The 27,811-nt window shown below is 36.9% G+C and overlaps 1 protein-coding gene across 1 annotated transcript in view; it reads left to right on the plus strand.

Moving 5' to 3' along the window:
- ADGB (androglobin) overlaps positions 1-27,811 on the plus strand; it is a 174,864-nt gene that overhangs the window by 83,042 nt on the left and 64,011 nt on the right. The window contains exons 14-23 of the mRNA XM_032873132.1: positions 5,251-5,284; positions 6,176-6,359; positions 7,231-7,294; positions 10,648-10,750; positions 13,427-13,568; positions 15,172-15,286; positions 18,767-18,934; positions 23,329-23,464; positions 24,112-24,249; positions 26,444-26,537. Coding sequence (XP_032729023.1) covers positions 5,251-5,284; positions 6,176-6,359; positions 7,231-7,294; positions 10,648-10,750; positions 13,427-13,568; positions 15,172-15,286; positions 18,767-18,934; positions 23,329-23,464; positions 24,112-24,249; positions 26,444-26,537 — 1,178 coding nt within the window. The remainder of the gene's footprint in view (positions 1-5,250; positions 5,285-6,175; positions 6,360-7,230; positions 7,295-10,647; positions 10,751-13,426; positions 13,569-15,171; positions 15,287-18,766; positions 18,935-23,328; positions 23,465-24,111; positions 24,250-26,443; positions 26,538-27,811) is intronic.

Genomic DNA, 27,811 nt, shown 5'->3' on the forward strand with positions numbered 1-27,811 from the left:
TTAACCAAGCCCACACTCCTCTTCTTCTTCCTTTCTTTTTTTTTTTAAAGATTTTATTTATTTGAGAGAGAAAGAGAGAGCCATGAGCAGTACAGCACAAGTAGAGGGAGCAACAGAGGGAGAGTGAGAAGCAGACTTCCCGCTGAGCAGGGAGCTGGATACAGGACCCTGAGATCATGACCCAAACTGAAGGTAGACTCAGACCAGCTGAATCACCAGGCGTCCAAACCCATACTCTTCTAATTTTGCCAATTACATATATACATTTATAAACAGTATAACCTTAGTTTAATTGTTATGTAATTTTCTTTAAATGGACCCATTAATTCCTCTGGGACTTCCTTCACTTATCATCATTTATGAGCTTTACCAGGTGTTGTATGTCATAGTTGATTCATTTCAACTGGTTGAAGATATCTAATATATAACCAAACTGCTTTTTTTTTAATTGCCACATTGTTAATGGCTATAGTCATTGCTGCTTGTTTCTTTTTTCTTCTTTCAGATTTTTATTTAAATTCTAGTTAGTTAGCATAAAGTGTAATATTGGTTGCTGGAGTAGAATTTAGTGATTCATCACTTACATGTAATACCCAGTGCTCATGAAAACAAGTGCCCTCCTTCATGCCCATCACCCATTCAGCTCACCCCCCACCCACCTCTCTCCATCAACCCTCAGTTTGTTCTCTGTCTTTAAGTGTCTCTTATGGTTTGCTTCTCTCTCTTTTTTTCCCCCTTTCCCATAAGCTCATCTGCTTTGTTTCTTAAATTCCACATATGAGTGAAATCATATGACATTTGTCTTTGACTATTTTGCTTAGTGTAATATACCCTAGCTCCATCCATGTTGCTGCAAATACCAAGATTTCATTCTTTTTGACAGCTGAGTAATATTCCATTGTGCATGTATACCACCTCTTCTTTATCCATTCATCAGTCAGTGGGCATTTTGGCTCTTTCTGTAGTTTGGCTATTGTGGACATTACCACTATGAACATCGGGAGCTTCTTGTTTCTTACTATGGTAAGCAGTGGTACAATGACCATTCTTGTATGTCCCTGTACACATGTTCCAGCGTTTCCAGAGTTCCAGAGTTTGTAACCTTTTATGCACTGTGGCTCCTGTTGCCAATTTTGTAAAACTTCAGCACACAATGAAAATAACTGCATCTGTGTATTAGTTGAGTATCAATGACAGGGAACAGTGGAAAACAAAATAGCTGTTTGGGTTAGCACCATGAGAACACATCACTTCACTGTTTGGTGGAGGAATGACTGCTAAGTATAGTTGCCAAATGGTTGGCCAGCTTCAGGTCACGGAAGTATCTGTAGAGAGTAACACATGACTACTTGAAACCTAACAATGGGCCCAACAATTGCAATTTCAGAGTAGTGGTCAACACATGTGACATTTGAAGATATTTGCAACAACTGTAAATATATGTAAAATAGTGTAATTTCTTCCATAAAGTCACAGTTATTGCTAATAATACTGTGGCTTACTTACCTGCATTGATAAACCGATAACTGAAGAAAATGCTGAACTTGGACTAAAGATGAATTTTTTTCAACTCTCCATGTTCATGGATTCCTGAAATTTTAACTCTGGACCCCAAAGGACACTCGACTAGGAAGTCCTGGTCGAGAATGTGAATCTGGGAGCATAATTGATGGGTCATGGGACATTTACCCATTTGACATTACAACAAAATGCCAAACAATTTTCCAATATAGGTGTATCAATATCCACTTCTGCCATCCCTGGATAAGAAATTTCTTTGTAAGGCATCATGGCCAACACTTATATTACCTAATATTTCAAATTTTGCCAGTGTGGTAAGTGTCAAAGGGTATTTATTGTTTAATAGGTAATATATTCACATGTTCAAAAATAAAAATATAAGGGACCCTTAGGTTGCACAGTCAGTTAAGCATCTGATTCTTGGTTTTAGCTCAGGTCATGATCTCAGGGCTGTGAAATTGAGCCCCATGTCAGGTTCCATGCTCAGCACAGAGTCTACTTGGAATTCTTTCTCCCTCTCCCTCTGCTCCTCCTACTCATGCTCTCTCTCTCTCTCCAATAAATAAATCTTTAAAAAAATAAAAAATGAAAATATAAGGCATACATGAAGAACTCTTGTTTCTATTAATATCCTTCTCCATTTTCATTGCTCTGCACTCCATAGGACATTTGTTGCATTTTGTTATGCAAATTCAGAGAAACACAGAGATAATATTCCATAACCTCCCTTCTTCTATTCAAAATTTAACAAAAGAGTTTTTACTTAGTAAGTACTGGAGATAATTTCATATTTATACATAAAGAGTGTTTCTATTCTTAAAGTTGCATTATATCTCTTGAGGTGACTGAACCCTAGTTCATTTCTACTCACCTCTCTAGATGCATAAGATACCTTGCAGGGCACACCACTGCATTCAAGTGAGCAATTTTTTTTTAGTATTAGTTGAAAAGCAGACAAAAAATTGAGAATGAATAGATTTGAACATTTTTAAAAGTTTTTCTTTAGTTTTAAGCTATTCCATGCAGTAGTTTTAGAGAGTCAAGAACACCATAAAAATAGTCAATCTGTCTTATTCCTCCTTATTCCCTTAGTCTTCCTCCCCGGAGTCAATCCCTTTTATTAGTGTTTTTTCTGGTGCGTAGCTCTCCATTTCTAAATAGTAGGCACGCACACTGTTGTTGTTGTTGTTTATCAGCACTGGTGAAAATGCTTGGCATATGGCAGACACAGTTACATATTTATTCGATGATGGGATTCTATTATTTCTTGATCTATCAGTTTAGATATTACCCCTTGTTGTGGAAGATAAGTATTTAGTACGGCTGTCCTCTCTCACAATGGCAAACCTTCACTTTCCTCTGCCTTCCAGATTAGTTTACTTCAGAAGTCTTTGTTGAATCTACATTCTAGCTATATAAGGATAATTACTGTGGAGACAATAAAGAAAAGAAATTCCCATGTCTGTCTGTCTGTCTGTCTATCTATCTATCATCTATTGACATATCACACTTTATTTATTCATTCATCCATCAACGGACACCTGGTGAATAAAACCAAGAATCAGATGCTTAACTGACCATGAGTGTAAAAATATCTCCTTGAGATACTGCCTTCAGTTCTGTTGGGTTTTTATCCAGATGTGGAATTGTTGGAACACCTGGTAAGTCTACTTTAATTTTTCAGGAGCTACCATACAGTTTTTCACTTTATAATCTCACTAGGAATGCACAAGACTTCCAATTGCTCTACATCCTCACCAACATGCACTCTTGTTTTATTTTTTTTATAATAGTAGCCATCATAACGGGTGTGAGGTTATAACTCATTATACTTCTGATCTGCATTTCCCTAATGATTAGTGATGTTGAACATCTTTTCATATGCTTTTTGGTCACTTGTATATCTTCTTCGTATAAATATCTAAGTCCCTTGCCCATTTTAAAATTAGTTTATTTGATTTTTGTTGTTCTTTGTATAAGTTCTTTATATATTGTTGATGCTACCCTTTTATCAGATACATGATTTGCAGATATTCTCCCATTCCACAGGTTGCATCTTCCTGGTATTGATGCACAGAATTTTCTATTTTGATGTAGTCCAGCTTATCTATTTTTACATTTGTTATTGTTGTTGTTTAGTATCATATCCAAGAAATCATCACCAAATCCAATGTCATGAAGCTTTCCCTCTGTTTTCTTCTAAAAGATTTATAGCTCAAATCTCTTTGTCTTTGTGTCAACCTTGTCACCCAAACTTTCTGTTGAGTTTATCTCACTTTCCTATTTTTAATTTCTAAGAGCTCTCATTCTTCAATGTATTTTTTGTAGAAGTTTCTTATTTTGTAGATGGATGTTCTCTGATCTTTCTGATATTACCAATTTAAAAAATGTATTCCTGTATATTGTTTTTGTTTTCTATTAATCTCTCCACCCACACACTTTAGTTTCTTTCTTTGATCTAAGTTTCCTTCCTCAATTGTCTGGTGATACTTTGTTGCATATCTATATCCAAGGAATTCATGACATTAATTTGCTGATGATTGGAGGTGGCTTTATAGAATGGCTAGAGCTTGTCAGCCAGTAGGATAATTAACTTAGGATAACTGGGGGATAAACGAGCTTCATTTGGGGGTGAGATTAGCTCCAAATGTAGATTCTTTGGGGGTTACCCCTTAACTCCACAGTTAAGAGTCTTCTAATCTCCCTCCTGGGGTGGAATGGGTCACAGGGATTGGCATACACTTATCCATCAGTGTTCTTACAGCCAAGCAGCACAGGGGAGCCAAGAGTCTCAAAGTTCAGCACGTGGACTTTCACTTAATTCCTCCCTTCTCTTTAGAGTAGCTCTGTTTCCCACGGTACCTGTGAACCCAGGTCTGGAGATTGCTCATTTAATTTCTCCATGTGAAGAAATTTCCAGTGTCCTGTGTAGGCAGAAGAAGGCTAGATGTTAAATCACAAAGGATTATAGCAAAATGGGGATTTGTCTCTTCCTTAAATAGTCATTTAACCCATTCCTGTATTTTGATATGAGGCCGTATAGCATTCTCTCCTTCTCAGATGCCCACTAATCATTTCTGGGGCCCTAAGGCATGTGATGGGCTTGCTTCTCCCTCGCTTCTCAGGTAGCTCTGTTCTGTTATTACCTGCATCTCTTTACATCATCCAAAATATTGTTACCATCATCCATTATGTCTGAATGACTTTGTACCCTTTAACCTTTTATACATATTTTAATTGTGTCACAGAGGAAATGGAGTTGCACAAATGAATTCAACTTCATTTCATTTGGAGGAAGCATTTTTATAATTTGAAACATACCTTTCTAGTTTCCGTACATTAACTGCCAATTATAATCTCATCTCATTGTATTTGATCTGTAATCACATCAGGTGCTTCATACCAAGCAGAATAACTACTTGAGGATATTATTGTTTCAATTTAACTTGTATTTTAAGACTCAATTATTTAATAAACTCTCATATTCTGGGTTTTAATTTCACAAATTTAAACCCTCAGGCAATTATTGAAATAAATTCACATCTTTGAACTTTAAGGTTAAAAACAAAGTTTCTGCTTTACCATGTTTTAGGAACTATTTGCAGAAATTTATTTCTTCAATGATTAAAAGACAGTATTAACTCTTTTAAAAGCATTGGTGCTTTAAATAGCTAACATGTTTTGCTGAATTTATAAATGGTTTCTTAATGTGTTCCTTTCATTTCACAGGGTAATGTTATTTCACAAGCTATACTTGGAAAAGGTAAATTAATAATCTCATGACTTTCACAAACATCAAAACGCAAAAAGATCTCTGCTTCTTGACAGCTCTTAGAGGTCCCTTCTCCTGGCTCTTGGTGGCTTGTCTCCAATGTCTTCTCTGATGTGTTAACTTTAATCTGCTTTGGGCTAGAAAACTCAGATAATCTCACTTGTTAAATTCATTCTTAAAGTCAAAATCAAAGATATCTGATAAAGGGCCCATGAGTACAGCTCATGTGTTTTCATACATGTACTTGATGATCAAAGCAAGGAAACCATCACCAACCAATTCCTCAGTTCCTAAATATAGACTTGGCCAATCCTCAAATCTAAAGAAGCGTTATGTGGCATGTACATATGTAACATTTTGACTCAGGAAGCCTATAAGAACTTTATGACATCACTTGATCAACATAAAATAAGATGTAGAATTCCTAACGATGTGAAAGCATTTAAGTGGCTTCTGAAATGTATTTGTTGCGATAGCTCTCTGTTCTCCTTTCTTCTGATGCATGAGCTACCCCTCCCTCTTCCTCTCTTATATGAACTTGTCTGCCTATAGCAGATGTCAAATACTTAAACTAGATAATTTCTGCTGTATCTTTATAATCTGTGAAGAATGGTCACACAAATTTATGAAAGTGATTTCAGAAGTTTTGAACACTCTGCTATTTGTTTAAGTTAGGATTACATTCTCCTGGGTGTTTGAAAATGTGTCTCTGCATGGGCCTCCCCAAATTTGAGGCTTGCATGTAAATGATTGCCTCAGGAAACATTTTTTTCAAAAGTAGAATTCAATATGCAAATTGCCCTCTATAATTTTCCATATCTCAATAACTTAATATTTAATGATGTAGGTGCAATTGATATGTTTGTCTTCTGCTATGCACAGACGAACTGATAGACCTTGGATTGAATGATGCAACCCATCAAGGGGAAGGATTAAGTTTGGAAAGAGATTTGGTCAGCCTGACAACAGCAACACAGGATAAATCACAGGAGGAGTTTGCAACCATAAATAATAATGTTTCTAAAGAAATATGGTTGGATTTTGAAGACTTCTGTGTTTGTTTTCAGTAAGTATAAGTTTTTTAATGTGTATTAAATATAGTGGATATATAAGCCATTAACTTTTACCTATCATTCAAAAGAGTTAAACCAATATTAGTCTGATATTGATATGATACCCAGTAAAAATGTTAGAGAGAAAAATAAGTGAGTTGATAGTCCACATAGAATATTAATAATAGCCAAACAGATCTCAGGCCAGTGTCTGCTCATCCTCAGAGACTTATTTGTTGATGAAGTGAAAGATAGTTTACTTACTGAGAGGGATCATTTTTGTCTCCTTTGGATAACTAATTCAATGCAGTTGTTACTCTTTTCCCCTGGCTTTATTGACCTAAGAGTTGATAAATAAAATTGTAAGATATTTATATATCTTAAATATATGTATATATGTAAATATATATCTTAAACATATCTAAATCTAAATATAATATATATATTATATATCTTAATGTACATGGTGATGAATCAATATACATTATGAAAGATTCTCCCTATCGAGTTAACACATACAACACCTCACACATTTGCCAATTGGTGGGAGGAGGCAGGAATATTTAAGTTATACTCTCCTAGCAAATTTCAGTGATACAATCCAGTATTATCAAGAACAGTCACCATGTTATATACATTAGATCCTCAGACGTTATTCATCTTAAAACTGAACGTTTGTATCCACTTACCAACCTCTTCTTATCTCCCCCACCCTCAGCCCCTGGCAACCACTATTTTCCTGGGTTGTTGTTATATAAGTTTCTTTAAATTTTCATCTGTCTTTTCTTTGTTCTGCCTGTAATCATTTGATTCCATGAAACTTAGCATGTAGTACTAGTTCATTGCATATTGTGACAATAACCTGATATAAATAATGTTTTTCAGGAACATATATATTTTCCACAAGCCCAATTCATATTGCCTTAGCTTTCAAAAAACAGAATTCAAGGTAAATATATTATGATCTCTTCTCTTTTCCTTTAATGTAAATTTTGATTAAATCATGCTAGTACAAAACACCTTCAAATCTATCAAGCATTTCCAAATTTGTAATTATATTAACAAAATCAATTCCTAGAGTCTTCTACTGATCTCTTGTCCAGACAACAAGCAAAATTCTGCTACCTTGTATCTCCAATTATGATTCATCTGATTATGTTCAATCCTGAGCTGCATTATTATGTAAATTCACTTTAAAAATGTTTGACTTATGAATAACTGAAGCACAAATAAATTCACTATATTTGATTTCAACTAGTGTCTATTGAATTGCATGCTATTCCTAAAACAAAAGCACATTTCTACTACCATTTCTGCTTTTTTTGTCCATGTTCTTCTGTCTACGTGGAGCCCGTTCCCTTTCATCTTTATTGCCTTCATCTGGCTAATGCTAGAAGTCTTTCAGAACAGCATCAATGTCCTTGACTCTGTGAGACTTTCTTCCTTGGCCACAGAGTCTAGGTCAAGTACCCTGCACTCTGTGTGACCTGTACTTACCCTTCTCTGTGCTCCTCCTCCCACCCACCTGCTTGATGTTATCATCTTAAGAAGGACTGTCCTTTTGTGTATTATTCCAATGCTGGTCCAGGGATAAGGCAGAAAATCAATGAAAAAATTAAAGACTGAATTAATAACAAATCTCACATTGTGTGGCATTCTGGAGAAAACTATGAAACATAGTCTAGGAAACTGGCTTGTACTGAAACTCTTATATTGCTCGTAGGGGGCATTCAAGCCCCCAGCGATAATGGCACATCTCTATAAGGCAGAGATGGGGGAAGAAAAAAGTGTTGGAGATGACTTTTCTCATTGCACTCATATCAGATGAAGATGCAGGCAAAGAAAACCTTTTGAGCATTTTTCATGAGGTGCTCTTTAGCTGGATGTCTGCTCTGAAACAAAGGATCAGGTCCCTAGTAGTGCCTGGGGGGAAGGTAGCTGGGAGAAATGGTCAACCTAGCTCTGGAGTTTATCTCTAAAGACACCCAGAGGAGTGCTTTGACTTTATAAAGATAACAACACTGCTAATCGGGAATAACTGAACCCAGAGTATGGGGTGAGGATAACATACAGTTTACAGGTCACTGCAGCATATTTCCATATTCGCACTGTGGGCAATAATAAGAAGTCATTTAGAGGTGCTTACTCTGTCGGCTCTGCACTAGGTTCTTTATTGTATTAACTCCGCATAGCAAACCCTAGAAAAGGACTATTATGATCAACATTTTTCAGGGAAGGAAACTGAGGCAGGTCAAGGCTGAGTAAACTGCCCAAGACCACCCACCTGGTAAGTGGCACAAGCATCCTGAGAATTGTGCCTGATGTGAAGCCTATCCCTTTCTCACTAGTTCTTCCCTCTCACTAGGTTTTCCGGGTTGGTGGCCTGGAACCAGGCTGCCTGGTTTTGAATTCATGTTTCATTTGGGGTGGGATCTGACTAAGTTCATTCCTTTTTGCCTCCATTTTCTCATCTATGAAATTATTGCAGTAAGAGCCCTATAGATAGGGTTGGGAAATAATGGAGAGAATGTATGTAAAACACTTAGAAGAATGCCTAGTATTAACAAGGGATAATCAGTGTTGGTGGTCATTGTTACTAAAGGCAGTTTGGTTATGCATTTGCTATTACACAACTATCCCAACACATGTGTGTGTGTGTGTGTGTGTGTGTGTGTGTGTAAAACAATGGCCAACTGTTCTTTATTCTGATCCTATTTTTACAAAGTGATGTAAATACAGATTTCTCAGTCCCTTCTTCATTCCCCTGAATTTTTTTTTTTTTATTTTTAACATCAATGGTATGAGAAAACAATAATTTTTTCTTAGAGGGCTTTGGAATCCAAACTTGAAGCCTTTGGGATGGCCTGAAAGGAAGGGTTGGTTGTGGTCTAAGGCCAGGCATTCCTGATTTTAGTGGCCACAGGCACTACCAGCTGAGCCCGAGGCTCCTTCTAGCACATTCTATAGATATTCCATTGGTGCTCCATGTGAAGGTGGGCAGGGGGTTCCCAAAGGTGCCCTGTGCAGGCACCAGAGCACCTCCATGTGACCTCTAGGGCCACACTGTCCCTAAATTCTCAGACTCTCAAAAATGGCAGCAAATGAGCTCTGTGCAGAAACTCCTCCTCCAGCATGCACAGGTAGGCTGGCAAACCCAAGCTTCCTTCATAATTTTAGAGAGTATATTCTTGCAACAACTGCCTTTATAACCAACGTGTGGCAGCCAGAAGGAAACAAAGAAGATACATGGCAAATGCTTACTATTGAAAAATATTGGGGGAAGCAATCATTTAAAACATGGTCATGTTGTATCAAGCATTTCCAGCAATCTTGTCACACTTGATTAAATAACAAGGTTGTGTTTTTCACAGTATCACTAGAGATTTTTCTTTCATATTTTAAATGTTTATTTAAATATCATTGTGTAATAAAATGAAAGCTTAAGTCTATAATAGCAATGAAATTAACATACTTGCTATATGCCATCTGTCAGAATTATGTTGAAGCACCAGTCAGTTGAGAGGCAATAAAAGTACAATAGTCTCAAAGACCAGTCCTGGAGCTGGTCAGTAGAAAGACCTACTTTTGACTCTCAGCTTTGCTATTTGCAAATTCTGCCACCTTTGGCAAATTACTTATTCTCTTTGTGTTTCAGTTTCTCCATCCACGATTATGCATATAATAGTACCCATTTAGGATAGACTGAGTTCATGTTCATGTAACCCTTACATGGCTGTCCTTTAAGGGAAGTTCTGGTTTTACTCAGTACTCTCTTGCATCTTCCAAACAAAAACCCAGCCTGGTGCATTGGTGTTCAATGGCTGTATTTCTGAAGATACTGTAAAAAAAGGACAAAAGTATTTATATCACATACCACCCTGCAAAATACCTTAATAGAACCCATTAGACATTTCCATTCTCTGCTAAGGTTACTCTGTGGCCTATTATCAAGGACCAATATATATTCTTTGAGCACTGCTCAGCTTCCAGCCCAGTCTCCTCCATTTGTTATTTCTGAAACAAGCATATCCCTTTTCTTTGCTCTTGGAGAAGAGTTTTGACTCTCTGTTATGGGACAACCAATCTTACACACAGGTCCTACAGACCCATCTTCCATAGACTATTGCCAACATTTACCTAGTGTGATTTTCTTCATATCATGAAAGCTGTGAAATATTTATCATGGTGTCTAGGGCATAGTAGGTTCTCTCTAAATGTTAGGTATTGTATGATTATTACAAGTGGCAAATACAGCATTAATAGACTAATACTAAATTCAGTGATTTATCTGATTTCTTGCAGTTCTCAGATGAACGTGTGCCCTACTATCTATTTGTGGATAGTCTAAAACCTATCGAACTGCTGGTTTGCTTTTCTGCATTGGTACGATGGGGAGAATCTGGAGGTAAGAGAGCTTTGAGAAAATTAAAGTCTTTTTAAATTTTTAAAAATTTTTTTTAGTGTAAATTATAGTCTTAAATCCCAGCTTACTTTCATTCAGTCCAGGGGAAATACAAGATGTTTAAGCTGTAGATGCAGGAACTTATTTCCTCTCCAGAGTCTCTAAGAAAGTCTTCCTTACATCACCTTTTAGGAGGCTCTTCCTGTTCAGACATTGTGGGTTATGCTCACTCTTGCCACCTACACCTCTCCTTGTCTTAGTCCTGTGTTCCCCTCTTCGGCATGATACCTGTTTTTTTTTTTTTTTTCTTTCCCCTTCCACATGTCATCATTCTTGAGTCTTTTAAAAATCTATTAAAAAACATGCAATCTTTCTTTGATTTGACAATTCTGAAGCTCTTTTATGCCATCTCAGCTTGGCCTTTGTTTTCATAATTATATTCTAGAAGGTACCTGCCTTATAACTGTGTCATCTCAAACATCTCAATTTCAGGCTCTGACTACAGGACCTGACTCTCCAGTTCACTCTTCCTAAAACCCTTACTCTTACAATCCTTTGACTCCTCTGGGACCACCATCTACTGACCTTCCTACTTTTCTCTGTCCTCCTTCTCCTCATGTCCCTATTTATCTCATCCCCAATGTCCATGACCCGCCATTGTAATGGTAGCCTTGGCCATACCTCAGTGTGATTGCTTTTCTTTCCCTCTCAGCTTCCTTTCCTGGCAAAACCCTGATATTGGTTGATTCAACAGATCAACTATGCATCTTACCTGTGTGCATCAGAGCAGCTAAATGTAACTAGAGAAAAAAATAATCCTATCAGCTAGCCTCACTTTCAACTGAGGGCCGCAGATTTCAAAATGGCCCTTAAGCACTGCCAATGTTTCCCTGGTTCATGCATTCTCCATTCTTGTCCTCATGGAAGACTATCTCAAACCTCCAGATATCTCCAACAGTTGTTCTTATCCTTGTGCATTTTTAGCTAATGACCTTACTGCTATTTCCACTGGCGGGATAGACAAAAATCAAGAATGACCCACCTCATCTTCCCATAATGAGCTCTTCACAATACTGGTCATCTTCCCTCCTGCTCTCATGGAGGGACTATTCTTGCTTCTTTCTGAGACAAGCCCCTTGCACATTTGCACATATGCACAAAACAACATTCTTCAAGTCTCTGTCCTGTTGGGTTAAAGTTAAATCTGTTTATTTAAAAACAGGCTAGGAAACAGCATTTTTTCCCCCTTACCAATCATTTTTACCTATGGTTTGTTTTTAATCTTACCTGTACATTTATTTTTAACTAAGATAAACTTGGATAAGCAGATCACATTTTCCCTTTTAAAGAAAATATGGATAATCGAAAGTTTTCTTGATTTTGATAAATAAAATTCAAAGTAGTACCTCCTATTTCAGATGAAATAATGGTTTTTACTGGATTTCCCAAGATCAGTCATGTTAATTCTATGTGATCAATGAAAAGCTATGGCTCTTATAGAAAAAGCAAAGCCTAAACAGCAAAATCAAATCATCTATAGTTCAAATTTATAATACCTGGCACTGTGGAGGTACAATAAAAATTTGCTGAATACTGACTATTAAATGTCCTGCCAACTTTGACAGCAGGGACTATGATTTTCTACTCAGTTATACCCAGTGTTGTGAATGGTGTCTAGTGTAGTCATAGACAATAAGTATTCATTGAATAAATTTGCCAAACTTCAGTGGTATAAGCTTAGTATATCTACTAACTAATAACTCCTAAGCCACACCATGTCTTTAAACATTGAAATTCAATGTGTGCGGAGGTGTTTCAGGTCATGTTTTGCCCTTATATGCTCAGGTTATAAACAGTGTAAAAATATAAGCTAATTCCTGAAGATGTAATGTACACCAAAGTGACTATAGTTAACAACACTATATTGTATATTTGAAAATTGCTAAGTGAGTAAATTAAAGTTTCTCATTACAAGAAAAAATATTGTAATTGTGTGTAGTGATGGATGTTAACTAAATTTTCATGGTAATTATTTCACAAGATGTGCAAATAGCAATCATTATATGATACACCTAAAACTAATAAAATGTCTTGTGTGAATGTTGTCTCAATTACATTTTTTTAAAATTTAAAAAGTCTTTTGACCTTAGCTACGGATGAAAATTAGTTAATATTCTTTATTCATTTTAAGAGGAACACTTAATATGAAAATTAAATTTTTGTCCATTATTTGCTATTTCTACACATAGTCAAAGCTAAGAATCAAAATTAAAAACTTCGATTAAACAATGGGGTATTTTGATCTCGCTTTGCCACTATCTTAAGAAAATCTTTTATTTTCCCAGATGTGGTGTCTTTCCCCTTAAAACTGCATCTAGAGAGATATTGTGATTTTTGCCACAGATGATTAAATGGGATAGTCTTGTCTGTACTTTTGTTAACTCTCCCACTCCTGGTTTCTTTAGTGAGAGATGATTCTGAGGAGGAAAAATTGACAGGGAGGAAGACCTGAGTCTCACCAGTGTTATTTCCAGTAGTTATTTACCCAGAGTATTTTCTCTGGGTTTTATGAATAATTTCAGAAAATCTCTAATTCCTGATATTATTATTGTTACTAATGTTGTAAAGGCCAGCTAAACTGTCACAGTCAAATTTTAACATTTTTCCCTCTCCTCCTAGCTTTAGCAAAAGACAGCCCCCAAATAGAGCCTGGACTGCTTACAGCTGAATCAGTTTCTTGGAAATCTCTGAAGTCCCGGGAACTTGTTACAAAGATTCATACATATGCTACTAAGGCTACGGTAGTTCGCCTGCCTGTTGGGTATGGAGTGACTTCATTTTTCCCATATGAAGAATTTTTTGAAGCCTTGTAAACCACTGGCTACCAAATAAGTAAAAATATGGGACCTAGAATATTGTCTCCTGAAGTGATTTTGTAAGAAACAGAGCTATCACTAAGATTCTTGAGAAAAATAATTCCATGAACAAAGAAATTGAAGAAATGCTGTTCAGTGAATCTCCTTTTGGAATACTCATGATTGTCAAAGTCTGGTAATTTCTTAAGGAAGAATATAGTTTAGGGGCACCGAGGGTGGCTCAGTCGTTAAGCATCTGCCTTCAGCTCAGGTCATGATCCCAGGATCCTGGGATCAAGCCTGGCAATGGGCTTCCTGCTCCGCGGGAAGCCTGCTTCTCCCCACTTTCCCTGCTTGTGTTCTCTCTCTCGCTCTCTCTCTCTCTCTCTCTGTGTCAAATAAATAAATAAAATCTTAAAAAAAAAAAAAAAAAAAGAAAGAATATGGTTTAAAATAGCATTTCTTAAAATTCATTTATTAAACAATCTTTTTTGTTTTCTGGTAAATCTTATATCCCTTGGTAAGAACTATGATTTTATTTAAAACCAGATTGACAAACATAGCATTTTTTCCCCTATGGTTTCTATATTTTTAACCTGTGGTTTGCTTTTAATCTTACCTATAGTTTTATTTTTAATTAAGATAAATTTGACTGAGATAACATTTTCCATTTTAAAGAAAATATGCATAGTCGAAGCTTTCTTGATTTTGATAACTAAAATTCAAAACATTACTTCCTATTTCAGATGAAATAAATATTTTTACTGGATTTCCTAAGATCAATCATGTTAATTCTATGTAATGAGTGAAAAGCTACAGCTCTTATAGAAAAAGCAAAGCCTACACAGCAAAATCAAATGCTAAAATAATGTGTGGCAAGCACCCAGTATTCCTAGAAAATAATAAATTTTAGAACTTCAGAGTTTCTCACTTCTACCCTAAAAACTTTGTCATAGAGAGACTTTCCCAGAAGTCATTATTTTGTCTGAGTGCTCATCCATCACAACAACCAAAAACAGGCAATTAATAAAGAACCTTCTTATATATATCCAAGTGTTTCCCCCAGGACCTAATCTATCTGCGTGAGTGTTTTAAGAATGTTCCAAGTGCTCAGTAACTGAGGAGAAATGAGCATTGCTGCTCTCAGTGATACCACAACCTGGTAGGAGAAGCACAAACAACATAGGTGAAATGACACATTTGTGAGGAAATGACTATGAAATGAATCTGAAATCTACAAAGCCTTAAGCACCATGAATTATTGTTAGGGAAAAATCGAGACTCATCTCCTGGGATGTGACTGCGGTGTGTGGCAGAGATCTCCCTCATGGTCAAGTTCATCATTTAGTATAACTATTTTCTGTCCTATATAATTAATGCAATTATATCCCATGACCTCTGATGATTCATTCAGAATGAAAATTCAAAGGTCTTTATCCCATCTGTGTTAAAAAATTCAACTCACTAATGTTTGACTTCATTTGAGCACAGTGTCATCAAGCAATTAACAGAGGTTAGAACTACAACAAAGGAGCCCATTGGTCCTTACATATTTTCCATTGTCTTTAGGAGACATATGCTGCTCTTCACTGCATACTCCCCAGTAGGACATTCCATACACATCTGCAGCATGGTGACTTTTGTCGTTGGAGATGAAGATGTTGTGCTACCCCACTTTGAGCCCGTAAGTATTTAAGCAACCATGATTTTGTGTGTGTGTGTGTGTTTCCAAAGACTTGGAACTAAATCATATTCCTTACCCATTTTTCTTTTTACCTTTTAAAACTGTTAATTAAGAATTAAGAACTAAGAATTTTAAGAAACTCCTCCCAAATGTATTTATGTATAATAAATAGTTTAAACTCTGTAGAGATACAAATAAAATAATTTTAGATTTTCTCCAACTGCCTTCACCTCTGCTCTGTGGAATTCCCTGTCACATCCACATTTTTGGTAGATCCCATAGTATATTGGTCGTTTGGGTTGTATAGAGGGTCAGTACAGACCTTTTCATTAAAGTTTAAAATTGTGGTATCAGATCGTTCTTGTACCCCTTCATTGACCTAAGGAATTTGAAGTGTTTGACTCTGGAATTCAGGGAGAGAGGATCCATGGATAATTCTGTCATTCTTGTTCATCTCTTCTTCTCTTGGCCTCTTCTTAGTTTCTCTTACTCCTCTGTTCTGAAGCATCTGAAAGAAGAAACAATGTAAACGAACCCAGCATTTCCCCTTGAGATCCTGTCTTAGTTTTAGATGATCTTCATAAGACATCTTCTTTAGATATGTTGCCTGTTGCTTTTGGGAGGGCCCAATTTGTGTGGGGCACTCCTGCTGCACAGTTCAGTTTTACACCCTTTACCAAACCCATCTCCATGTAGAACCTCTTCATATTAATGAAGCAGGATCTTCTCAGCCAGTCAGTAAATTTCTGGGCCCAGGTAGCAACAAGATGCCTCAGGAGCAGCTCTTTTATGTTAATGTTGCTGTGGCCCAGATGTGCTTAGTCATGAATTCTTGCCTCTCTGGGCAGTGGTTGTATAGGATTGCCCATGGCTGCCCCCTCTCTGCTGTGCTATTTCTCACCTGTCCTCTCCCTCCTGCTCAATAGAAGGAAGATCAACAAGCTCACCTTATACATACATGTCTCTTATTCCCTTAATTATGTTTATCTTGTTTATTTTAAATTCTTTTTTTTTTAAAAGATCTTATTTATTTATTTATTTATTTGACAGACAGAGATCACAGGTAGGCAGAGAGGCCGGCAGAGGGTGGGGGGAAGCAGGCTCCCCGCTGAGCAGAGAGCCCGATGCAGGGCTCGATTCCAAGGCCCTGAAATCATGACCCAAGCTGAAGGCATAGGCCCGAGCCACCCAGGTGCCCCTGTCTTGCTTATTTTAAATTCTTATTTCATTTTTTATTTGTTTCCTTTAAAAAAAAAAAAGATTCTGCTTCAGGTAGTATGGATTATCCAGTTTGTCTCTTTCTTTGGGTGACTTAACTTTATAAATGTTTAGTTATTTTAGTCTGCGAACTCATCTTTCCCTGGGGTTATCAGTTCCTCCATCTTGTAAAAATTACTGGGCCTGAAAACCAGGCCCTATTATTCTTCAGTTCTAATGAAGAAACAAGAGATAGACTAGTCCAAGAGCAGAGAGACAGAAACTCCTCAGAGCCATACATGATCACTCCCAGTGCTGTCATTAAACCAATTTTTCTGGTCATGGCTTCACCTCAGGGAGAAACACCATTGAGAAGATGCTTTCTCTAGGCTTTCAGAGGCTGGGGTAGAAGGTAATAGAATGGCAAATGCATTAAGGGGGCAATTCAGTTGCATCTGTCTTCATCTGGTCACCCCAGCAGGGTATCTGTACCGTCCAGGCATAGCTGCTAGGCCATTCCTCACAATTTCTGCAGGGAACCAAGGAGCAATGATGGCACCATGGTGCACCCTAGGAAGGAACGAAAACACCTCACAATTTCACCCTCTTCATGTTGTCTCAAAGCACCCTCTTCTTTGGGTACCTCCTCCTCTAGCCACCAACTACCCACTACACACCGATCAAAATAATCTGTAAACTCCTTTTCCTCTCGGGGTTCTCTTCTTCTCTCTCTCTCTCTCTCTCCTCCTTTCTCTTTCTCTGCCCCCCCACCCCACACTGACTCTCTTTTTGATTTTGACCTACAGATTTGCAATTTGACATCCAATTTCTTTTTTCCATCAGCTTTATTGAGATAAAATAGGCAAATAAAATCATAAGTTATACAAACTGTACATTGTGGTCATGTGATATACATAAACATTGTGAAAGGATGCCCACCATCTAGTTAATTAACACAACCATCACCTCTCATACTTATCTTTTTGTTGTTAACAACATTTTTTTGGGGGGGGGTGACATTTGAGTTCTGGTCTTTTAACAAATACCAATTATACAATACGGTGTTATCCACTGTAGTCACTATGGTTTACATGTAGATCTTCAGACCTTGTTCATCTTGTACTTGAAGGTGTGTATCCTTTCATGAACTGCTCATTTTACCCACTTCCTAGCCCATGACAACCACTTTTCTACCCTCTGTTTTTGAGTTTGTTTTTAAATATTCCACACATAAATGATACTGTGCAGTGTTTGTTTTTCTCTGTCTGGTTTATTTCACTTAGTATAATGCCTTCAAAGTCTATCTATCCATGTTGTCACAAATGGCAGGATTTCCTTCTTTCTCATGGCTAAATAATATTCCGTTGTCTCTGTGTGTTTGTATGTGTGTGTGTGTGTGTGTGTGTATAAGGTATAGATATATAAAATATATATGTGTACATGTTACACATATATACTACAGCTATACATATATATAGTTATGTGTAACAGATATATAATATATATACACACACTACATCTGTATTTATATATGCACACACATCTATCTATACACACACACACATTACATCTCCTCTATCCATTGATCCACTGATGGACACTTAGGTTGTTTCCATGTCCTAGCTAATATATATAATGCTACAATGAATATGGGGATGCAGATATGTTTTCAATGTCCTGTTTTCATTTTCTTTGGCTGTATATCCAAAGTAAGATTGCTAGAATAGATGATAGTTCTATTTTAAATTTTTTGAGGAACTTCCATACTGTTTTCCATATCCCTATCCCCTTTTTGCATTCATTTTCTCCTCAGAGTCAGTAGCAGGAGGGAGCCAGAAGCAAGAGGGAGCCAGTTCATCCTATTATCTTTTTACCTTTTTCACCCTCTTATCTTTTTAATCTTTATCACTCTCTCCCTGAACTCTTCTCTGCCCATCAGTTCTCCAATCCCACACAATTGTGTCAAAGTAATTCCTAGATGTCCTTGGGACTAAGTCTAGGTATCAATACTCTGGAGAAATTTCCTCTGGCTCCCAGTATGAGGTAGGTGTCCTTCCCATGTGTCCCCACTACAGCAGGAATTATAACCCTTGTTTTATATCTTTGAGATCATAGACCCTAGGAAAATGCCTTGATCAAGCAAGGGCTTCATAAATAACTATTGAATCAACTATATAGAAGAGGTTTAATATACTAACAGAAATTAAATATGTATAAGCTTAATTACACTTAAATAAAAATGAAAAAGAAAGTAAGGCTGGCTGCTATGCTTTGTCTTCACAGGAGAGCTACCGATTCATAGAGCAGTCTCTAACGATTTTGAAAGCTGTTGGAAATGTGATTGCTAGTTTCAAAGATAAGGGTAAACTCTCTGTGGCTATGAAGGATTTACAAGCGGCTCATTACCCTGTACCCCTCCACAATAAAGAACTAACTGCACAGCACTGGAGGGTAAGCACATCCAAGTTATGATGTTTCTAGAAGGATAATTTCCATTTGACAAAAAAAATATATATCTTATAGTAGGTGATCTTCAAAATTTAGCCTTTAAAAAAGACTTACATACATTTCACAGAGAAAGAGAAAGAACTTGCAATAATAAATTTTTGAAAGAGGTGTCTCAGAAAAAGGTAGGAATATAGTTTCTTCTTTTATTTTCCATAGAGAGAATTAAGCCTTTCTTTTGTAATTTGTATTTGCCCTTATAGTATCTTGTATTCTATCTGGCAACTCTACCTGGGACATAGTTCACCCCTAATTGAGAACTGTTCATATACAGCATGAATAATCTGCAAGAAATACCTGCCATGATTTACTCTTCAACCAATCTGATTTCCCCCCTTAAGTGAACTCTGTTATCAATCCACTCTTCAAGGTGATGGTTCTAGATGGCTTAAGGCGGTATTCCCAAACCTTAAAAATAAGCAAATAATTAAATCATCATAGGACTAGAAAGTTGTGGTCTCCATTGCTATATCTGGCCCTGAAGCCATAGTTGGTATTCAACATCTCTCTCTTCTACCAACCATTCTAGAGTTCCCCTTTCTTCCATCCAAAGCTTCAGCTGTTCTTGTTGCCTAGTGGGTGACCTAGACTTTTAATCCTGATGAGCCCAAGACCTTGATTGCCTTACTCTTTTTAGGCTGTGATTAATCATTTACTGCGGAAGCACCAAGAAGTGTCCCAGTGAATTCAAACATAATTCTTCTTGTCCCCATTATGGAGTAGAAACCCTAGTACTTCATGACAGTCAGGGTAAATTCTCCCCACACAACATTGTATTTTTCTTTTCTCCTATTCACATACCAGAATGAGAAGCTCAAAGCAACCAGGCCTATATCATAACTTAGGTTTATTGTAAATCATAACACATTGCCTGATGGAAACATCCGTTGCCTTCCATCCCCAGGAATTAGGTCCTCCAATTTAGCAAACTGCCTGTTGGGACAGAGAATACTAATTATTGCAAATGGACCACTGGAAATAATGGTGAGAGAGGCCAATCTTACTTCTAATTTTTGAATCCCTGTGTGTCTTAGCTTTTACAGATACAGCACTGCATGTTGGTTTTTGGTTCTGTTCATGTATATCGTGCCCTGGAAGATATCATGTCAGTTCTACAAGATGTCATCCTTAGGATGGCCTCTTAGCTGAGACTTTTATATGCCATTTCAATTTACCAGGAATTTTGTCAGTTCCTTCTGCAGTATATATTAGGCCCATTGAGTTCGAGACATTCTCCAGTGGTTAAATCTTCTCTGTATAATATGACCTTGCTCCAAGGGGATGTTAGGTTGGATCTAATGTTTGTAAATCAGACTTTCCATAACTCCTTGGACAATGATACTGGCAGAGGCACCAAAGAAAGAGAAAGCAAACTCATATTTGAGGTAAGTGTCAATGCTAGGAAGGACAGATGGAGACAGGAAGTATTATGTCTGAATTTGCTGGGACATTTCTTGGTGCTTCTGAACCCCCTTGATAGAAGCCCACTGAAATAAACTTGCCACCACACAGCTGACTGGAATCCCCGGAGGATGATATTGTATTAAAGTTCCTGCTACTGACAGATTGCTAAGCCTGGGTAAAAGAGAGCCCAAACTATTGGAACCATTCGCAGTTCCTGTCCCTGCCACCCAGATTACTTGTGCATGAATCTGCGGTCACTAGGCCAGATCTAATATGTAAAGGACCTTTGTGCATGCTTCATTTACACAAAAGGGAGCTATTTTGTTAATGAAATACTTTAAATTTTTGAATACTTTTACATTTTTATATTAAAGAGTTATGTGACTTTTTTTTAGAGCCACATCCCATAAATCAATAAATTTCAAATTTGTCTACCATAAACAATTCCAGATGGGTCAGGTAAGTATCCCACAGATAAGGACGCTCTCACTAGTGAATAACACTAGTGTGTTTTCTGGGAGGTCTTTCATTAGCATGTTTACAACACAATTGGACAAGGTGATCTTTCTTTGTTTCCCACGGTGCTCAAATCTCCTAGAGATCTTTCTTTTGCGTTGGATTCTGCTCAAACCTGATGGCCTTCTAAGTCATTCAGTAAAGGATTGGAATAATATTCCCCAAAGCAGAATATTTTATCAGCAATTCCAGAGAAGACTATGAAGGACTGGCCTCTTTCTTAATTGTAGTATCTTATCCTTTATCTTAGAAGGGATGTCCCAGCATGCCTAATCCTCTAAGACCCCTGAAATCACTGATATGGTGAATCCATGAATCTGTGAGAAGATTATTCCCTACTCTCTAACATGCATGTGTCTTAATCAGGATGTCAGAGTAATGGCCCCTTCCTGCCCTCAGGTCTGAATTCACTGCTGTCATCAACATTCACACAGAACCCAGAGTGATATCCTGTAGAACACCAACATGATCAAGGACACTGAACACTTAAGTGTAAGAGAGTAGGAGGATTAATATAACCAGTTATTTTTCTTATTTTTATCTTAGACGCTGAAATACTTAGAGCATTTTGTTAGCATGGCACAAAAAACAAATCTAACTCATTTAAGTCATAACAAGGAGTTAGATGTGCTAATTTATTATAAGGATATAGGGAGGTCTTGGCTCCCAAGGATAGGAAGGACTCAGTGGAGAACTTCAAAGAAGGGATAGACAGCCTTTGGAACATATCTTCTTCATTTTGTTTTTCTCCTTGTAAACATGTTGTCTCTACTCCTAAATTCATATCATGGAAAAACTGACTCCTGACTTGCATCACTTTCCCATATGAGGCCAGTTTAGAATGTCTTGATCCTGATTTCAAACTATTCAACCAAAGTAACAATGATTTGCTCAGCGTGGGTTAGGTGGTTTCTTGCAGGCTTATCCGCCATTGTCAGTTGATGGGACAGTTACAAATATAGATTATGAGATTAAGTCCCTGTCTCTAAACATATGGAGAGGGGTGAGAAGTAGTCAGAAAATGTGGACTAAGCAGGAAGTACAACAATCATATGTCTTTGAAGAGCACTGTACTTCACCAATTCTAAGAGGCACATTTCTTTTCACACTTTAACATGAGAAGGAAATCAGAGTGTGTCTTGTAATTGGTGGTTCCTTATAGTCATTGCTGGCCAGGTAGCCTTCAGAATTCTCTGCACACACATGGACATGTTCATAAGGGTTCATACTGTTACTGCTTCAAAAGAAATATGTGTATTGTTTGACAAAGGCCTAATCCTTCTGGGAAGAGAATTAAATGACATTAGAGAGCCTCTGAAAGAAAGAAGATAGCAGAAGGATTTTCCCTATACCAGACTGATACCCCTCCCCACCTCCGGGGCCCAGGGAAAAGAGAGAGAAGGAGAAGAGAACATGGCTAAAAGTCATCACAGATGGTGTCCCAGGCACCTTACATAATCCACCAAGCACATTACTCCCTGTGGATGAATAAGTAGCTAAAAGTAATCCAGCAGCAAGGTGCTGGGCCTTGGTTGGCATTCTCAGTGGAAAGACTGGGTAAATGGAATCTCAGAATTTAAAGACAAAAACTATGAAAATAAAATTGGAAGAAGGAATATGTGTTCTGGTTATGGTCTAAAAACCTTCCATGGGTCTTCTTTGGTAGGATCAGGAGGGAGTCAGCACCAGCACTTACTGACGGGGGTCGGTGGTTTGAGTGGAGCCCCAGGGACAAAAGTGGAATGCACTTTAGCCAATGGTGCTTCAAAGCTTGACAACATAAAGGACAAAATTATATAGGAAAACACACATAATAAATATCTTCAAAAAGTGACTTGCAAGAGTAAGAGTTTGAATATGAATGTTTTCAGAATTCTTAACCCAAACTTAGGCAGCTTATTTTATTTTTTCATGTGTGTTTCAGTGTGATGAATGATGGAAAATCTCTGTCTAAACAAATCTAAAAGAGCTTTTTCAGTAGGAAGCAAGTATTCGTAGATGAAAATAAGAAAGAAATAAAAAATCCAAACAGCATATTTTCTATTTTGGTAGCACATGAAACAATAGTGTGTCTTACAGTGGATGACATTTTAGAACAAATGAGATATTCAATTTGCTTAATTAAGGACACAGGCCATATTTTTCATCTTACACTATATCTCTTTAAACAGTTATATTCTGATTGAGGGTACATTATAAACGTCATAGTGATTAAATTTTATTAAACTAGAAATGGTAAGGTGGTAAGTAATTTTGCTCTCTTCCTGGGTGAGTGAGACTTCAAAATCTTCTGTTATTGTGCATCTGAGAAATACGTATTTTTATTTTTAGAGTATTTAAAGTTCTTTAGAGCCTCTCTGGCCAGGTAATGCTATTTTCTTGGTTTAAAAAAATGTACTAACATATTTTCTCTTTTTCAGGTTTTTCATATTTCTTTATGGCGCTTAATGAAAAAAACTCAGCTAACAAAACCTCCTCCCAACTTTAAATTTGCATTTCGTGCTATGGTTTTGGATTTGGAGTTACTCGATTTCTCCTTAGAAGAGGTTTCTTTAGGTACTGAATAGTTTAGATACTCGTTTGACAGAGGGCTTTCTAGGCTTATAGAAGAGAAATAATTCGTAAAAAGCACAAAGTTTTTGTAGAGTAGGTAGACTAGAGACGTGGAGAATTCAAGCTGTGCTCTGGGAAGCCTAGAGTCTCCAAGGATCTGTCATGTGTCCTCAACTTCCATATTTCCAGGGAAGCCCAGAATTTCCCTGTTCTATTTGTTTCTGCCCTGAAAGACTATGAATGTCGCTAACATTTATGGTATAATTTAAGGAATTCTGGGAAGATCTTCAGATCCAAGTAACTCTCCTTTCCTGCTCTCCCTATGCTATAGTCGTGCAATTTTAACATTTTCTTTCAATTTTGAGAGAAAACCCTCACTATTTTCACAGAAGAATTAATAGTAGCTCACTCATGGGTCAATATGTAGTGTTTCCCTTTTCCAGAGTGTTTACATTCTAAAAAAGGGCCACTTGCAGAGCACAATATTAATTATAAAGATAAATCTATCTTTTATTAATTATAAAGATAAATCTATCATTGTGGCACTTTATATGTCAGGGGACTTTAGCAGTTAAAGGCATTGAAAACTGGGGAAAGGATTAAATACTTTAACTTAACCTTCAGTCCAATTTTTTTTTTTCTCTTTCCAGCGGAATGGGTCCATGTTAAATACTCTCTACCAGTGAGTGATAAAGAATATTCTCCCGAGGAAGTAGCAGCAGCGATTAAAATTCAAGCCATGTGGAGAGGGACTTATGTCAGATTGCTTATGAGAGCTAGAACACCAGGTATCATGTTCCAGTCATTTATAAAATAAACTTGTGTATGTAAGAAGGAATATTTGTGTGCTAAGGAAAAACATTTTGGAGTTGTCTTACTTTACTATTGGGCTAACTCTTTGTAACTCTATAAATGTTGAATTCCAGGGCACCTGGGTGGCTCAGTGAGTTAAAGCCTCTGCCTCTGGCTCAGGTCATGATCCCAGGGTTCTGGGATCGAGCCCCGTATCGGGGTCTCTGCTTGGCGGGTAGCCTGCTTCCGCCTCTCTCTCCACCTGCCTCTCTGCCTACTTGTGATCTCTGTCTGTCAAATAAATAAATAAAATCTTAAAAAAAAATTGAAATTCCTTGAGGTCAAAATGCATGTCAGCACCCTTACTCTCTAACTCCCAGAATTGACCACAGTACCTGGCACAGAGTAAGCACAAAGCAAATATGTGCTGGAAGAAAGAATGAAAGAGTCAGTGAAAGATCAGCTGTGTCTTCCCAGTCTGTTGTGAGTCTTAAAACACAAGACAGCCCATCTTTTCCTCCATGCATCTCCAATGCCTAGCAGAATGCTACAGCAGTTAGCTTCAGCTAGGTCATGGATATTTTTATATTTCTAGACCATTTTTCAAAGAAATAAATGAATGAATGGGTAAATGAATGAATGAGCTGAATGAAGGAAGCTTTCATATGTCCCCGTGGTATATGTTTAGAGTACACAGGATGTGTTTGTAGTGTATTCTAGCTCTTAATTCAAATTATCAGTGTATTCTATTAAATTATCTAGGTATGTACAATGAACTTTTTGTGAAAAAGGTTATTTTATTTTAGCTTTTTATCAGCTTAAAATAAAACACTGCAGAGGCAAAATTATATTTAATCATTTTCATTCTGCAGTTTTTGTTTCATAAAAAAAGTCTTACCTCCGATAGAATTCTTTTTGAGGGTTTTATTTACTTGAGAGGAGAGAGAGAGAGAGAGAGAGAGAGAGAGCGCTTGCAAATGCACAAGTCAGGGGAAAGGGAGAGGGAGGAGCAGACAATCCCCTGAGCAGGGAGCCCAACTCTGGTCTCCATCTGGGGACTCTGAGATCATGACCTGAGCTGAATGCAGACATTTAACTGATTGAGACACCCAGATGCACCATCCAGTAGAATTCTTTGATGTACTGAAACATTTTGTTGTAAAATGTCTCTATTTGAAGAATTTAATGGGAATAATCAAAATGTCCATCTCAGGAGGGAAAACTACAGATACACAAATGTAAAGTTAATTAACTATATTGTATAATTGTGTGTGAGAAAAATATTACTGTTGCTTGATTTTGCTATTATTCTATTAGAAAAAGTAAAGATAGATTTATCATATTAAATATATAGTAAAATATATTTTTTGTCCATATATGCTGTAAAAATTATGTTTAAACAATGACTTTCTTTCTCTTTTGAGACATAAAAGCTTGAACAACTTAATAATGTTTTAATAATTAATAATATAGGCATTTCTTTCACTTAAGGCTTATGTATGTGCACAGCACATATGTATGTGCACAGCACTGTTCTAAATTCTGACTCTGTTGAAGTCAGGTAAACTGACAGTTTCTGCTTTGATGAATCTTGTGTTCTAGTGGTGATAGACATACAGTAGACAAGTAAATATATTAAGATATCAATTTCAGATGCTAGTAAGTGTTATGAAGAAATTACAATAGGATAATTTGGGGAAAAGTCAGTTTCTGACATGTTAAATTTGAGCCAGCTAGCATGTAATTTGCATTTTTCTTACCATTTTCATTAACTCTGAAACAAATGCAGATTATGGGATTGAGCTTTAGGTGGGATCCCATTAGCCATTGTTTTTTAGAAAAATTGGATGAATTTTTTTTTCTGTCGTTAAAAACTTTCATAAGGAACTTTTGGTGACAAAAGATCTCCTCATATAAACTCTTTGATGAGACTCTTCAATTAGATCAAGGAACACTTTGTGATTTTTAAACTGAAGATGAAGGGAAACAGCACAAATTGATGAGCAGAGCTGTTGACTGGAAGTTTATAACTTTATATTTTAGCAAAATTTTGCTGCTAATAAAGCCTGTGGCTTTGGATACCACCTTGTAAATTTCAGCTTCTTTATCTGTAAAGGGAGAGCTTTGAACAAGATGATCTTTCAGGCATCTTGCAGTTTTTATGTTGCTATTTTTAATTACTATTTTTAGATACAATAGAAAATGCCAGTGTTGCAGATACTCTTCAAAAAGTTTGGAGTATATTGGAACCGAATATAGAACAGTATGCAGTTTCTCTCTTAAGGTAAAGCAGTATAATGAAGTTTCTTATTATAGTATCTTGGTATCCTTCAAGTTCCCGTTCAAGTGTTAACATGTTCATTGAGTGTTCCTAATCACCACAGTGAGAAACCACTTCTTCAGAACTTCCACAATATTTTATCTGAAGCATTCCTATGGTACTTGTTGCTTTTGATTTATTGTAATTATACTTAACTAAGATTCTAAACAGAAAACCTCTGAGAAGCAGAGCAAAGTTTCCTGAAGTCTTATGATGCTGATGTGACCACAGTCAGAGTTGAGGACCTACTAGGGGAGGGGACTCCAGCAAATAATTAAAATTGTCAGTTGAGGGGCGCCTGGGTGGTTCAGTGGGTTAAAGCCTCTGCCTTCGGCTCAGGTCATGATCCCAGGGTCCTGGGATCCAGCCGCGCATCGGGCTCTCTGCTCAGCAGGGAGCCTGCTTCCTCCACTCTCTCTCTCTGCCTGCCTCTCTGTCTACTTATGATCTCTGTCTGTCAAATAAATAAATAAAAAATTGTCAGTTGAAATCTCTGAACAGTAACAATCTAGAAACAGGGGTAAACTGGAAGTAGACTGAGCCTCAGCAAAACTGTACTGTAGCCACAAACCATATCTGAGCAAGAGGATAACTTGAACAAAACTAAGAAATTATAAATTATAAATTACTTATATATATATATGTGTATATCTATATCTATCTATCTATCTATATGCACATACAGACATATATAAAAGAAGCAAAGCCTCTGGTGATGTTGGAGTTAGCAAGCAAAATCTCCAAACCTGATTGTATTGGTAATGCCAAAGAAAATAAAGAGTAAGAAAAATTGGATCAAAATTTTAGATGAATAAAGCAGAGGCAAATGGAAATTACATAAATGATGATTTTAACAACTATATTAAAGATTTACTTGTAGATTTAACAGCAGATTAGTCAGAACAGAAGAAGAGATTGGTGAACTTGGAGATAGGTCAATAGAAAAGTATCCAAACTGAAGCCTAGGAGAAAATGAATGGGAAGTAAGAAAGGAGCATAAGGGACATATGGAATATGCTCAAAAAGTTCAAATATCATCACTATAGCCCTGGACTGTAAAAAGATAATAAGTGAGAACTTTCCAAAACTGGTAAAATGTATCAACTCATGTTCTCAGGAGACTGCAAGATGACTCCATGCAGAAAGGTTACAAAGAAAAGTATTCCTCGACTCACTGCAGTCAAACTACTGAAAAAAAAAAAAAAAGACCAAAAGAAAAACCTTCAAATCAGCCAGAA

This window comes from Lontra canadensis, unplaced genomic scaffold, assembly GCF_010015895.1.
Source record: "Lontra canadensis isolate GAN:19392208 unplaced genomic scaffold, GSC_riverotter_1.0 scaffold47, whole genome shotgun sequence".
NCBI classification, from domain to species: domain Eukaryota; kingdom Metazoa; phylum Chordata; class Mammalia; order Carnivora; family Mustelidae; genus Lontra; species Lontra canadensis.